Raw genomic sequence first — 14695 nt, 5'->3', positions numbered from 1 at the left:
CACCATGTCATTTTCAGAGCAGCCATGTTGCTGCCATTGGCAGGAGTAAATCAGCCCTTTTCCTCCTGCTTCTTGTTTTTCAGGAGTGGCCTAAGAACACTCTCAAGCTTACAAAAACCCCACCCCCCAAAACACTTCATCACCCAGTTCTGCCTAATAAGTTCTGCCTAAAGTACCCCTTTAGTTATAAATTATTTAAGTTTGTATTAACCATGCAAAGCCTAATACTGTTATTCTGTTTTTTTAGTTATATCCACGAATAAAACCTCGACAGCGAACCCTTGCTTGAGTTCAGTTGTACAACAGTGCAGTACCATGCTGGTAACTGGAAACTTAGAACATACACTGGAGCCATCATTTTTGGTCATTTCACACAGAGAAATAAAACTATGATATTTAGTTTTAATGGTGCTTTCTCTTGTTAAATGGACAGCATCCCCGATTTCCAAGATCTGCGGTTTGTAAACGAGGATTGTTTGTGTGACCAGCACTGAGGAGGAGAGCGATGCCTCTGCTACCGCCAGTGCTGCGCCAGCGCTCGTCTCACGCGGTGTTTTCAGTCAGAGTTCCGTGGTGGGAGCTTCCTTGTGTTCCATGTTCAGAAGTGTCATTTGCAGAGTGCAGATGCACTGTCCAGTTTGCTCTAACCCCCCACAGCAACTGTCCCATGTCGGGATTTTGGGTATTTCTGTTCCATACCAGTGAATGTTGAGTTCTCATTACCGATCAACTCTTTGGGTTCTAGGACACAAGATCTTCACCTGTTACATGCATAATTAAGTAGTTACCAAAGCTTGGTGAAGGCTAGGATTTTAGGTGTCAACACAGTAAACACTTAAATCCTAGTCTGGACAACCCCAACAAAAGCTTTACCTAGTCTAGCATCTTGCAGTATTTGCATTTAGAATCAAGCTAGAGAACTAACAAAAACCAACAGTATTTGTACACTTCTCAAAGTCCCTACACAATATTTCACTTGGTGTTTTATTTTCTTATTATTCAGCCTACAGCACCGGTGTTACCTCTACGAATGTAAAGGTTCCCCTACTAACCCCCCGAGCTCGTCCAGCCTGGACACAACAGTTAGTACTGAAGTTGCAGCAGCTTAAGGGATTTGTATGTCTGCAGGGATGAAAGTGCAATAGTTGAAAAGGGTAAGAGTCTGGTAAGGGTTATACTGTGTCACCTGAAGTCTGCCTGAGTCAGTCTAGAAGAAAATATGAAGGACTGGATAGAAGTAGAGAAAGAGGGTCGTGTAGATGCCAAGTTGAGGAGAAGAAAGAAACAAGGTTTAGAGAAGGATTTAAGAAAGGCAATAGCTTATTTGAGGACAGTTTCTGTGGTTCTTGGCAGCCTACAACTGCTGCCAAGGCAAGTTATGCAATAACCTGTTCCACTACATTGTAGTTTCAAGCAAAAAAGAAAACCCCCACAAACAGGCACTTCACTGGAATTTTAATTGTACATGATTTTATATACCAAAAGTATATTTTGAATTTCCCGTTATAAGTTTTAGCCATATTTCTTGTAATTTTCTCCCATTTAACAGTATGCAATTTGATTAATTCTTCATGTACAAGTTCTGTGTATAATTTATATATCCATTTCTGCAGTGCTGTAACTTGCTTTTACCACAGGTCAGCATTAACTGTATATATTGTGGTGAAAAGTGAAAGGGTATTATTGTTGAAGAATTTGCTACATGAATGTGATGATTTCAAGAGCCTATGATACACTAATTCAGAGAACATGTAAATGTGCACAATAAAGTACTGCTAAGGCATGGCTGCATTCTCCACTCTCTTTATAGAGGTCTCGACAGCAGATGTGGCTTTGGTCAGAGTCTGCATGAAAACACTAATTGTAGCTTGCCAAGGTTACAGCTGTCAACCCACCTTTCCTCCTTGTTTTATCAGCTCTTCACTGAAGATGTGCTTACACACTAGTATCCCAGTATTCCAACTGGGAAAAGTTAATTTAGAACTAAAGTTAGTGTTTTCTTTGGAAAAAGTGAAAATGTTCACAGTTCAGAGACCATGGTGGCCATTACTAAAGAAGTTGTATATTACGAAATTAAATGACACCTCTTTTTTTAAATAAGTGAATTAATTTATTCATATTTGTACATTAAATTGTATACAATTTCAGATAGCATTACAGTTAGATTAACAAAAGCTCGTTACCAAAAAAGAAAATACAAAACTAAAAATTATTCTGGAAGCTTATTACAGAAGTGAAGTTTCATGATCAAGTTCATACAAGTCAAATTTGGTGGTATTCGATGAAAAATTTAGATGTTTAAAATTAAATGTTTAAAAAAACCCACGTGATTTCTATAAAATCATATCTAAGGCAGACTTTTTTTTTGTACATTGATTTTAAACATTTGGATAGAGGGAAAAACCTGAGATCTATACCCAAAAGCTATTCTCTGCAGAAGAGACATACACATTTGTTTGCTTCCTGTAGCAAACAGTATATATAATGGTTACTATAAAAGTTGTGCTGTACATTAGCTGTAGTGCAGGTCACTTTCATATTAAGTGCCAGTAAAGGCTTAGCAAAATATACAAAGTCTTAAAAGGTGAGGCTGTTTAAAGCATTAACTGTATACATATTGCACACTACCGTGAATACTCATGGTTCAAAAAAATACTCACATTGCATTTGCCAGTTCTTACATAATGAACCACGCTGGAATGAGAGAGAGTCAAGAACAGCAACTATTTCCAGCTGTCAAATCAGCACAAAGTGAGAGGCAGGTCTGTGGAGGCTGGTGTCTGTGTGTGCCCTCAGGAGGCCACAGCTGCAGTTCTCACTGGTCCCGAGACTCATAGAGAAGTTTTGTTGCCTAACAGAAAGGGAAAATGTCAGTGTTAACTGAAGTTTCGCTTGCAGCCACCTTATCTGCTTCCCACCCCTCCAAAAAACCTCCTTTAAATCCAGGGCTTTAAATTCTTCCTCCGTTTTCCTCCATCTGAGGCCTGTGCTAGCATTCAGGAAGTGCTGAATGCACTTGCATGGTGATAGAAGTTTGAGCACACTGTGCTGAGCAGAGTAAAGGTTGGGGTAGGGGCACCTGGGGAGTTCTAAAATGGCAATAAAGCAGTAAAAAGCCACAAACCTGCCCATACACATTATAAATGACAGTTCTGATCAGCAATCCATCAGGTGACTGGTTGGAATGTGGCTTTGGTTTTTTCCCACCGTAACTCTGATTTAGCAAATATCAACCTTCAGTTTCATTACCATACAGGGCCTAGCACCAAAAGATTAGTCTTCCATTTCCAAAAATCAACAGCTTCCTTGAACCTTCATGAAGTAGTAAAAACAATTAGCTGAACTTAGAGTCAAATGAGTATTTCATAGTGCACATTCCTCAGCCAGTAACAAAATCCAAGGAAGTTTAAAGCCAAATTCTTAGTTCTTTTCATCTAACATATATGAGATCTTGGGAAACCCTTCAGAGTGCACAAATTCTTCAGGTCTCTGAGCAGAAAGCTGAAGTCGTGTTCATTACACCCAGCCATAGCTTCTGTTTTCTAAGTGACAAGGCCCTGAAATCCTTGATAAAAAAATTATAGAAATACTCCTAAGGCTGAATGCTCTCTGTGGTGCTGCTGAACACCCTAGGTAAAGATTTTCTTCAGCTTGTCTAAGTATTGGCTGCTTTGCTTACCTTATGCATAGCTGCCAGCCAGGCTGCTGAGAGCTTCTTGTTACAGCTGAAGTCTTCACCAGCAGTAAACTTCATCTGCATCACCTCCTCTGACCCTGGGACCTTGTACTGCAGGATCATTCCTATGGCACGAGTGTTGCCTCCTGAAAAGAGAAATAACATCTGGAACAGCAGCAGGTTTTACCAACTAAGTAACACAACATTTTCCAGCTCATGACTATGTTTGGAGAAATGTGCTCATTGCTCAGTGCAAAGCACAAGCAGCTGCTGGATCTGAGGAGCTCAATGACCACGGCTCGTAGTGCCAGGCAATGGAACCTGCAGCCTCATACTGCTTCATTCTCTCTGCCAAGCACCAAGGCAGAACCTGCATCAGCCTTCAGGTAAAGCCACACACCTGGAGCACCCTCATGATTTACTAGCACCATGTTAAGACATTGTTACTACAGTTTCATACAGCAGCCTGCAGTCTGTAGGCTTAGGGTCCAATCAAACTGATGGCAAAGCAGGGTCCTGCTGGATACAGTCTGACACAGCAGGCAGCAGTCCCTCCAAACCTGGCAAAGGTTGGAATGATGCTTACATAAGGTTACAGAACAGCTGGCAACATCATTTACTTCCTGAAGGAAATTGGTGCCAAAAACGCTGCTCTGCCAAGAGTGCAGTAAGCAAGGTGTTTGTATCTCTTACTGAGGCTGCAGAGATGAAGATAAACCAAAGCAAAAAATACAGACATTTAACAAGAACTTTTAGAATGACATATTGCTGTCATTACTTCCTGCAGCAGTGGAGCATAAACTAAGCCCTAGGAACAGCACTAGAATACACAGGACACTTCTTACAAAGCTCTTTTTAGAAGTGTCTGCATGAGAGGGCCCCTGGAGGCTCTTACTGCAATATCTGAGAAGCCAAAACAAATCACAATCTAAGCCAAACTCAATCTAGTTAGTGCTGTTAATGCACCTAACCCAATCAGAAGCCCACAACAGGGTTTATAAAAGAGCTATTTTCTACTCTCCTAGGATAACTGGAAATTCAACTTCATCAATTGCTTCTCTGCACCTACTGGTCAGAATAATGGATTAAGGATCTACTGAAAGATAAACCACTGGAAATCACACACCCACAGCCTTGACCAGTTTGCCCATATCTGGCATTACTAAGACAGACACACCTTGCACAACAAAGAGGCCTTTCTTTTAAAGTTGTGTAAAAGCAAGCCAATAATTAACAGTTTCAGTGCAAAGCCTTTCCAGACAGCACACAGGGAGTATATTCATTTCTAGTATGCTCAATTCAGCAACCTGCTGAAGCAGGTGATCTGTAACATTGTGTACTATGGCAGATAGCATTTCTCATCTCTCCTTCTCCCAGCATGGACAACAGCACTTCGGTCTAAAGAACGCCTTGAGTACTTTAGTTCTCCTCCAGAGTGTTACAAAACATTCACTCTTGGTTTATTAAACAGACATATGGGAAGGAACAGATACATGTCAGATTCAAACATAACTCAAGTTGAACAGCAATTATGCATCAAGCAAATAATCAGCACTGCAGAGAAGAAAGAGGTGAGGGGCCATGACATGCTTGGGTGAGTCATGCTGAAAGGCACTGCAGATACCTTCAGTAACAGGCTGGCTCTCCAGGAGGCTGGTGTAAGTGTGAATATCTTTTTCTACCATCAACAAGGAAGGCAGGCAGAAAAGAGATAAGGCAATCAGAAGAGTAGTGAACAAGGAATTACAGGAGCATTAAGTGACTCAGCAATATACCTGGGTGATTAAATACCAAGGTAAGTTTATTCAAGTTAACATGCTGTACTGACTGAATAATGCACAGATGGGCTGTGCAATTAGAAAAACCCAGCAGTGACAGAAGTGTTGATAAAGAACAATTATTGAAATTCCTGACCTTGTTTGTTCTCATTTCAGACAATTCATATTCAGGTTCATCCTGAAATACTCTAAAATCTGGTAAGAGATGGGGCAGTTAAGTTGCTGCACTCCAATTTAGATGTTACCAGTTTCATGTGGCCACCCCTTTGTCTTGAATGAAATTAAGAAAGGATAGTTGAATTATTTACTCTCCCTCCCCCATTTCATTCTGTTAACAATGTTTGAACCAGTCAAGGCAAAATCCCAGCTGGATTCTGAAATGGAAGCTACCAAAGACTAACAGTTCCCTCCTATGAGCTCTTAAATCAGTAAATATTTGTACATACCCAAGAGAACAGGTGACAACCACCTTTACTCAGGTTTATCGAGAGGCTCTCCCACATTAAGGCTGTGGGGGAACTTCTCCATCTTTAGGTGTTCCCCCAAATCCCAGCAGCCACATGGGACAGGGTCTCACAGACTGTGCTCTATTCTGAGAGCAGTTGTAACCAACACAGTTACACACTGAGTGCACTGTCTAGCTCAGTAACTGCAGCTTCATTTTTTTTTCTTAATAGTTCATTTATATTAAAAGAAAAAATTACCTCCAGGAGTGAATCCCTCTGTAAGTATCTGAACAGTTGAAATCTGTATAATTTCAATTTCATAATGGCTGTCTCCATCCAAAACCAGGTATCTACATAACAGAAGAAAAAGGGTTTTTTCACTTTTCAACAATATCAAGTCCAAATCAGAGGAAAAAAAATTAAACAATCTCTCAGTGACATTGTTTATCTGTTCTTTGGGGTGAGGAGGGATAGAAATCAAGCAGAAAATACTACTTTTCATTGAAATTTCACCCTTCCAAGACATTCTGATCCACTCTGTTAGTAAATTCAAGCAAACATTCCAGTATTGTTGGATCTACCCTTTCAGTCTGATTACTCTCTCCAGTATCCTCAGGGCATGTTACTCTCCTATTTTTTTAGGTTATGTAAGAATAGAGCTATAAGTGCAACAATGCTATAGTTTACAAGTGCAGTTTCTATCAATCTTTCTCACCTCTGGTTGTTGGAAAGTCGACAAACCATGAGCTCAGATTTATCAGATGTTCCCAGAGTTACAAAGAATGTAGCACCTGGAAAGAAATGGTTTAGTATTCTAATACAGAATTCAAGAAGCAACATTCAAGTATCAGAAAGAGCAGCTAACTTTTACTTACTAATGCACTGAATTGAGTGAAATAGGAGAATAACTGAAATATCAAACTGATTAACATCAGCAAAACACTCAAGTATAAAAAGCTGATCTTTAATTATCATGTTCTGACTTACAGGACCTTTCACACATGCTATGCCATTTCTCCCATGTGTAGAAATGCAGATGATATCCAAGAGGAAGCTTTTAAAAATGAGAAGAGATTTGGAGGTGGCAAAGACAGGCAATTAAAGACCCTCTGTCATCACTGTAACAAAATGATTGTTTCTGTATTAAAAAACCTCAATTTAATAGCAGGATGTGACCTTCAGTTCTGTGCTTAAGAAACTGTAAAGACATCTCCTTTTCATTACTGAAGGCTGGCTCAGTCTTATTGTGAGGTCAATGAACTTCAGTTTTCATGTTGATTCTTCCCCCTCTAAACTGCTTTGGCAAGGGGAAAGTCACTGTTGCTCCACTGGAGAAGTGACTCAGAACTCCAAGCAGCCCTACACGCCCGACCCCTTTGCTTCCTCCTCATGTTCCCTGTGTTACCCAATCCCAATACTGCTGGCCTGGGAAATGAAGAAAACAACATCCAGCCCTGCCCAATGGTCTGCAATCCATCCTCATAACCTGAACCATGCAGCCCTGGAGTTTCACCTCCTTACTTCACAGTTCACCCAGGCTCACTGACCCCCAGCACAGAGCCTGTGCTGCTGAAGTGAGACAGAGACAGCAGCACCAAGGCTGGAGAAAGACATTACAGCCACCACCACCACCTCTCTGACCACCATCTGTGGCTCTACAGCAAGTCAAGAACAACTTCAGAACATGAAAGCAAACAGGATTAGCTTTAAAAAAAACTCTTCAGTTTAAAAGATGTGATTTAAAATCTCGTCTACGCCCTCATGGTAAAGCAGAGTGAAGAATGATTTATATGCTCCAGGATGAGCACACTCCCTTCTGAACCCAGATCTCCCCAGGAACATCTGGGGCTTAGCTTACCCATTATATGCATACTGGCATCATGCTGAGAGATCATCAAAAGGCACTGAAGGATCAGTTTAAAAACTGAAGTTTCAGCTTTCTAAATGTAATTGGAACATGAATTACTGTATTGTGTGAAGGTTTAAACCTATGGAAAATTGAATACTCATGATGATCTGCCACCAACCACAGCTGTAGGCCATGGACAAGATCAAAGCTCCCAGATGAAGCTTGAAACAAGCACTCTTATCTTGTTTGAAAATGTTAGAATATTCTCTAAAGTATTTTTCATCCTTATTTAATGTAACGGGAATATGGTTGAAAGATGCATTATTTCAAGGAAAATGCCAACTGCACACTCATCTGTTCTCACAGGTATTAAAAATTGAGCTTTAATTAAATCACTCTTCATCAAAACCAAGAAGTACAAACTGAGAGGTGCAAACACTGACTACGAAGTGTGAACCTCTCTCTGAATAAACCCCTAACACAAAATCATTAACTGCAAAGCAAGAGGCGCAACAAAGAGGAAACAAAACCACAGCTTGTTGGATAAGAAGCACTGCTCTTGCTGTTCACTGGAATTTGAATAAACACAACCAGGACCTTGGGTGCTTACCATTCATGAGCACTTTGAGCTGTTTGTCGTAGAACTCGGTCTCCTTCTGCGAGACCAGGGCGCACTCGGCGCACTGCCGCACGGGGTCCACGAAGCACATGCGAGGCAGAGGCACTTTCTTACTGCAGCACTTGTCACAGAAACACTTCCCACACCTTCGGCAGTGATGCTAAAAGCACGAGAGAACACCTCCTTTACTTATTTACTAAGGAAACTAAGAGGTTTCTACAAGTTTCTCAGGTGTAAGCTGAGGGACAGGTAGAAGAAATGAACTGTTAGACAGGAATGAACTGGCAGGCAGGAATCTCTGAAGGTTGGACACAAAGGACTGAGTATAATATGAACAGCAGCACTCTAAGCCTTTGCTGGCACTCTCTAAAGATGCTTCTGGAGCAGAAAAGAGGGTCTTCTGATTTCCAGAAAATCCTTCACCTCCCTGTCAATAAAAACCCATGAGAAGAGTGGTTTCCAGGTCACTTCGCACTTCTGGCAAAAGATCTTGAAGAACTTCAACTGAAGCTTCTATTCTTCTTCAACTGAAGTTTTTATTCTTCTTCAACTGAAAATACTATTATTCTCTTTTAAAACTTAATTATCTCTTTTAAAACTTATTCTCTTATTCCCATGGGAAAAATATAAAAATCTTCATACCTAGAACCTAAAGCTATTCCTTTTATCAGAAGTATCAGGCAGCACAGCACAAATCCAGTGAAGTTGTGAAACCAGAACGAGTACTGCAGTGTGTTTCACAGCCCCTAAATCTGCAACCAGTGGCCTGTGCTCCAGATCAGGGGTGTGACAGTGCCAGCAGATCTTCCTGATGCAGGTTCTCATGACAGAACAAGTACTCCCAGGCAAGCAGGAACTCATCTGTGGCTCAAAGCAAGCCTGAAAGTTTGATACAAGGAACTGATAACACTGCACTTTTGGTCAGTGTTAGGCTTTCCTTCCAAATGTTCTGCAAAATTCTCTGGAGTACCTATTTCCCAGGGCTACCTCCAATTGCTCCCCACACCTAACACAAGGGAAGCACAGCAGCTTGTCATCTGGTATAACATATGAGAGTGTCTGGTTAAAAATTTCTCCTTCCCTCTCCCTCCAAACAATTAAATTAAAAAAACATGAACTATGTCACGGCACTACAAGTCACACTTTCACATCTTTCTTCACTTTTGTAAGCCAGTGCTAACAAAGTGTCAATGTAATTATACAAAGGAATGATGTTCCCTCCTAAAAATCACTGCTGGCCTTCTTTGGGAGGGTGCTTTGCAGAATTCCCCATGTCACACTCTCCATGCATACCAGTCTGGTTTCCACAGTGACCTCTTACCATTAATAACAGAACTTAGTGTTTTCTCTTCATCCAGTGAGCCTAATTATGTAGTTTACACTTTCTACTTTAACTGGAATTTCTCTCTTCCAAACTCAAGACAAATCCTGGTTTACTTTTCAAAATATGACAATTTTAGTATTTTGCAACACTTACTGCTTCATATTTTATTAATTTATCTTACCTTTCTAGTTATGAAGTCAAATTTTGTATCACACTGCATACATCTTGGGCACTAGAAAACAGTACAATTAAGATTAGTCTACAATTTTTTAAACCTTTAATTCTACCACCATATACAAAGAATGAGCTTCATATTATGCCCCACAAAGAAACACCTCCAACAAATTTCCATCTCTTATCTTTTCACCATGAATAGCTTTCATTTAATACTGATGTAGCAAAATAATGTCATCTCCATTTGCAAGACAAAAAAAAAAAAAAGCTGCCAAACTTCCCCCTAATGAATAGTGCATCCTGCCAGCAGGCAAAAGTACATCTCAGAATTATTTACCATTCAAACATTGATAATGTTTGGCTATCTAGACAGTCCCATATTCCAGAGTCAACTGGTTTTCTGTAAGTTGTCCTCACTTTACTCTACTACCATGCTCTGCTGACTCGCCAAAACATTGTTTACACAATTTAATGCTCTCAATACTCACACATTTTTGAAACATGCTAAGAGACACTTGGTTTTCTTCCAAGCCACCAAGACCTAATGCTTATTCCAGCTACAAAAAGTCACTTCCTGAAATATCTGTTTTCTAAAACAAACTTACACCCACACTCCTTTCAAAAAAATGACAGAAAAAAATTGAAGGAGTTTCTCCCTTCCAGCTAAGTAGAGTTTAAGGAGTGACAGTTTTGACTGTGTTAACAACCAGAAGTGATCAGTGGCTGCTGGACAATCAAATTTTTCTGTATAGAAAGTCACTTACCAAAAGGTTGATACTCAACCCTTAGGTCACTGGATTTTCAACACAACTTTACATATTTTTATCTACCATATCAAACCCCAGTGTCTGAGGCTTATAATGCAATTTTTGCAATATTTACTTGCAAATATTAATGCAAAATTATGCCTGCCTTACTCAGGAGAACATGGTTAGATCCTGTACTAGGTTATATAACTCTAGAACCTGCAACTCCTCAAACCAGACTATCTCAGACTACAGCAGAATGTCCTCTTCACCACATGCCCTGAGCTGAGCAGGGGCTATTTGCTAAGTACACAGTAATCACCCTTTGCCTTTAATTAACATATTTCAATACTTAACCCTTTTTCTTCTATAAATCCCCTCAGGTTACAACAGCTTCTATTCAGGGACTTTTGCTCCAGCAGATACTCAATCACTGTCACAAATCCAACAGCTGCAGCCAAGAAAATGTTACAGCAGCTAAATTAAAAATTCTCCAGAAATTTTTCATGTCCTTTTGGAGTGCAAGCTTCTTAATAATTGGTAATAGTTTATATAAAAGGCTGTGCTGTCTAAACAGACATTTAACACATCAGACAGTAATGGCAGTCACTGTAGTGGAAGGTAAACACCTACTTGCAGAATTTGTTACAACAAGCTGTTTCTAAATCCCACACAGAAGAGCAGTGGAAGTGTTCCTGAATTGCTTTAACTAACACTGAACTCAGGCATCCAAACACATCTTTTCACAATGGCTGCAGAAAAGGCTATTTCAACACTCACTGATAAATAATGTCAGCATGAAGCAATTCCAGCACACACCAGGTTTCACCTCTGTAACAAGTAGAACTCCACAGCTAATGTCATCTTCTGTTCTACCTGGTTTTAATTTTTGACATGTAGTTTAATAGCTTGTCTGGGAGCTGGACCTGGCAATGATTTTGATATGCCTTGAATTTACCTGAGTTCTAATTAGTTTTCTTAATGAAAATATTTGGGAGCTTTTTGGTTGGGTTTTGGTGGTGGTGGGGTTTTTTTAGTTGGCCTGGGCTGGGGTTTTTAATTTGTTTTTTGCCAAAATGCAGAAAGCACAAGTCACAAGCTAGAGGGGAAAAAATCAAACCCAAACTCTTCTTAATACTGTTCTACACAGATTTTATAGAGAATGCTAGGCTAAACATAAAAGTGGTTTTTAGGAAGGAACAGAATTATCCATCCTCTTATTTAACACAAGCTATAGAAAAATATTTCTGAATTCCAGACCCATGATGACAGCCCTGCCTGATATAAACAGCAATCCTCAATAAATCACAAGTCAAGTAGCACATGGCAGCTGGCATTGCAAAATGGGATTTTCTCAGGAAAATGTTCTGACACAAGCAAGCTCAAGATACTGGTCCTTCAACGTATTTCTGCTTTAAGTAACCAGAACGGAGTGAACCATTTGCATAATGTCCCTTTCTGCTTTGCCTGGGACAAGATATTTATTGAGAACATCCTGAAAGGTGAATTTTTCCTATTCATCCATACACTGACATAATTAGAGAGCAACTAGCATTGAATTAAATTTATTGCTTGGAGGAGTTTTATCACATTAACAGAGAAGGAAGCACAGTGTCCAAGTTACTTCTCATGTCTTCAAATAAAAAGATGTGAAGCAAGAAATTAAGTAAGAATTCATGTCAGAAGTACATTCATTTCACGTGCAGTCAACCACCAATGCCAGTATCAGCTTACTTCATCTAAAAAGAGGAAAATGGAAGAACACCCAACAGCTGTTGGATCTTGGCATTAATTTAAAAATACCAAGAGCTGGTTCATTGCAAACTTCTCGTGGGTTTGCTCAAGTGTGAGAACTTATTTCCATAATCCCACAGATCCAGCCAGAGGTGAGAATCCCATGGATGGCCAGGAATCTATAGTTACACTTCACATGCTTTATTTGTATAAATAATAACAGAGTGATTCAAGAAGGGATGCATGGGAACCCCTGGCTGAGCTCCCTAACACAGTGAACCTCTGCAAAGGAGGAAATTCAGGAAATCCCACCTGGAGCACAGCTGGCCAGAGGGGGAAAGGGCAGGATGCCAACCCAGGGCAGGCAGAGCTCAGGTGCTCTGACACTGCCTGAGCCTGGCTTTGGCCAGGAGGGCTCAGCTCCCTCCTGCAGCCAGGGAGGGAACCCTCCCAGCACAGCTGTCAGCTCCTCTGCAGCACACAGTGCTCCTCAGCCACGGAAACATCTGCTACACAGCTGGATATCACAAGGCTTGGCCACCTCTGCAGGCAAACTGACACATCTTACTCAATTTCTAGTCCAAGCTTTCCTTAGCAGAAATATCATCAATTGAGCTCTGCTGGTGATTAACAAAGAAATTCTGAGTCAGAGAAGGCACATGCACAGACCAACACTCTAAATTCTGTCCTGAGTTCAATGATGCTCAGCACAGACTTTCATAAATCCCCCTGAACTCATTACCTCTATTACAAATAAGATTACTTTAAAAAGTAAACTTTTCAGTAGTCCTGCTCCAGCCTTGCATTTCAAATTCCTCATAGTTACTGACATTTTAAGACTGTATATCTTGTGATAAAAAAATTTAAAGCTTAATTATATTTCAATGCTGTACAAGCTGCACAAAACTAACAACTGCCATAATCCTTAGGTGGTCTTAATTTAAAAAAATAAGCCAGTTGACTCTTCTTGCATAAGAAAAATAAAACTACTGGATTTGTGAGTGTTACTGGCTGCACAGCAAAAGCCAATGGATTTGAAAAGCCAGATCAGAATTTGCTAATACCACTCAAGGTCTTGTCTTCGACATAGACACTTCATTTTTAATTACATCTGACATGGTAACAAGAGCAGTATTCTCACCTAATTCTTTGCCTTGATAACCCTGTATCTTTAAATTTAATTGTTCTTAACAAAAACATGGGATTTATAAGCTTCCCTGTGTATCACATACCTGCTTTATTTAAGGCAAAAGTTTGCAACATATTAGGCAATTGTTAACTAAAGGGATGTCAGAACTCTAACATACTTCCAGAAATCTAGTAAATTTTTTTCTAGTAAAAAAAAATTTATTTCCAGAAATCTAGTGAAATAACTAACCACAAAATAACAATTCATAGTCCTAATCTTGCATTAACAAATGCATTTTAAACATTTACCTCTATCACACTTCCTCTCAATAGCAAATATCACGGAGCACATTCAGTCACAATTCAACACCCTCAGCCTATAGATCTGCAGATTACAGGGAAAAGCTGAATTTTAAGGAGAACGAATACCTTCAGCAGAACTATAATAAAAAAATCAAACTAACAACACACATCAGACTGATGTATCTAAAATATACAGATTTAATTCTCTCTATATATCTAACAAGTTGAAATAGATCCTACCACAGTCCCCAAACAATCTTTAGTTGAATTACACAGAACTTTCTGCCTGAAGAGATACGAGGCAGAGGGAGAAGTTTTGCTCTCCATTCCTGACCGAAGGAGGACTCGGTGTTCCCAGGCAGAACAGACCCAGCACGTCCGGATCTGCCCCAGAACGCTCTGCTGGGTGACCCCGGCTGAAATCCGCACTAAAATAAATCTGCATTCCGCTCACATTTAAATGCACTGGCGTGTGTCCCCGCCACAGAACGCTGGCAATAAATAAATAAACCAACAATGGATTCTATGTTGTATGTGCATCTGGATGCAGCGACTGGCAACAATCAACTCTCGTTACGTGAAATTAAAAGTATCACCATCACTGAGCTGTTTACTCGGTAAGTATTTAAAAGCAAAGTTGACTGAAACAGACTGAGCTGTTCAGTGTCTGTTTAACACCACGAACACTCACACCAGGAGCCAGAAGGGCTGATCTACCTCAGCCCCATTGCTTCAATAATTTATACAGTTAGTTTTAAACTAGAACGACCTTTATAAGCATTGAAAGCAACACTGCAGAGTTCGCTACACTTTTCATCACCAACTGCTCGCGAATTTTCGCGCCGAGGCCGCACAGCGCTGAGGAGCGAGTGACAGCCCCGTCCCTGCGTCCTTTAACCCATCAACCCAAGGGAAGGG

At 40.2% G+C, this 14695-nt stretch overlaps 2 protein-coding genes across 5 annotated transcripts in view; one reads left to right on the top strand and one right to left on the bottom strand.

Moving 5' to 3' along the window:
- The window catches only part of PPP1R13B (protein phosphatase 1 regulatory subunit 13B), a 56130-nt gene extending 54345 nt beyond the window's left edge, over window positions 1-1785 (top strand). For all 3 annotated transcript variants that reach the window (XM_014311854.2, XM_031066251.1, XM_031066250.1), the window contains one exon: window positions 248-1785. In XM_014311854.2, the coding sequence (XP_014167329.1) occupies window positions 248-289 (42 nt within the window). In that variant the 3' untranslated portion in view covers window positions 290-1785. The remainder of the gene's footprint in view (window positions 1-247) is intronic.
- Window positions 1786-2087: 302 nt separating this feature from the next.
- On the bottom strand, window positions 2088-9933 carry ZFYVE21 (zinc finger FYVE-type containing 21). Of its 2 annotated transcripts, XM_005417912.2 has the most exons (7): window positions 9874-9933; window positions 8360-8528; window positions 6616-6691; window positions 6159-6250; window positions 5301-5354; window positions 3680-3822; window positions 2088-2851 (listed from the first exon to the last, which is right to left on the bottom strand). In XM_005417912.2, the coding sequence occupies exons 1-7, from the start codon at window positions 9910-9912 to the stop codon at window positions 2816-2818; spliced, it is 609 nt and encodes a 202-aa protein (XP_005417969.1). In that variant the 5' UTR covers window positions 9913-9933; the 3' UTR covers window positions 2088-2815. The 2 variants fall into 2 exon arrangements, with proteins under 2 accessions (XP_005417969.1, XP_030922202.1); XM_031066342.1 differs by lacking the exon at window positions 5301-5354.
- Window positions 9934-14695: the final 4762 nt, after the last annotated feature.

The sequence above is a fragment of the Geospiza fortis genome, unplaced genomic scaffold (assembly GCF_000277835.1).
Source record: "Geospiza fortis unplaced genomic scaffold, GeoFor_1.0 scaffold23, whole genome shotgun sequence".
NCBI classification, from domain to species: domain Eukaryota; kingdom Metazoa; phylum Chordata; class Aves; order Passeriformes; family Thraupidae; genus Geospiza; species Geospiza fortis.
The sequence above is the reverse complement of the archived record's forward strand: the minus strand, read 5'-3'. Positions and strand labels throughout refer to the sequence as shown.

Coding starts and splice junctions, on each gene's coding strand:
- ZFYVE21 (XM_005417912.2), bottom strand. CDS start 9,912: ATGCAGTGTGATACAAAATTTGACTTCATAACTAGAAAG. Junction 6,692..8,359: donor GCTCAAAGTGCTCATGAATG/GTAAGCACCCAA, acceptor ATTTCTTTCCAG/GTGCTACATTCTTTGTAACT. Junction 3,823..5,300: donor GAGCCAGCCTGTTACTGAAG/GTATCTGCAGTG, acceptor TTCTCTTTTCAG/GAGGCAACACTCGTGCCATA.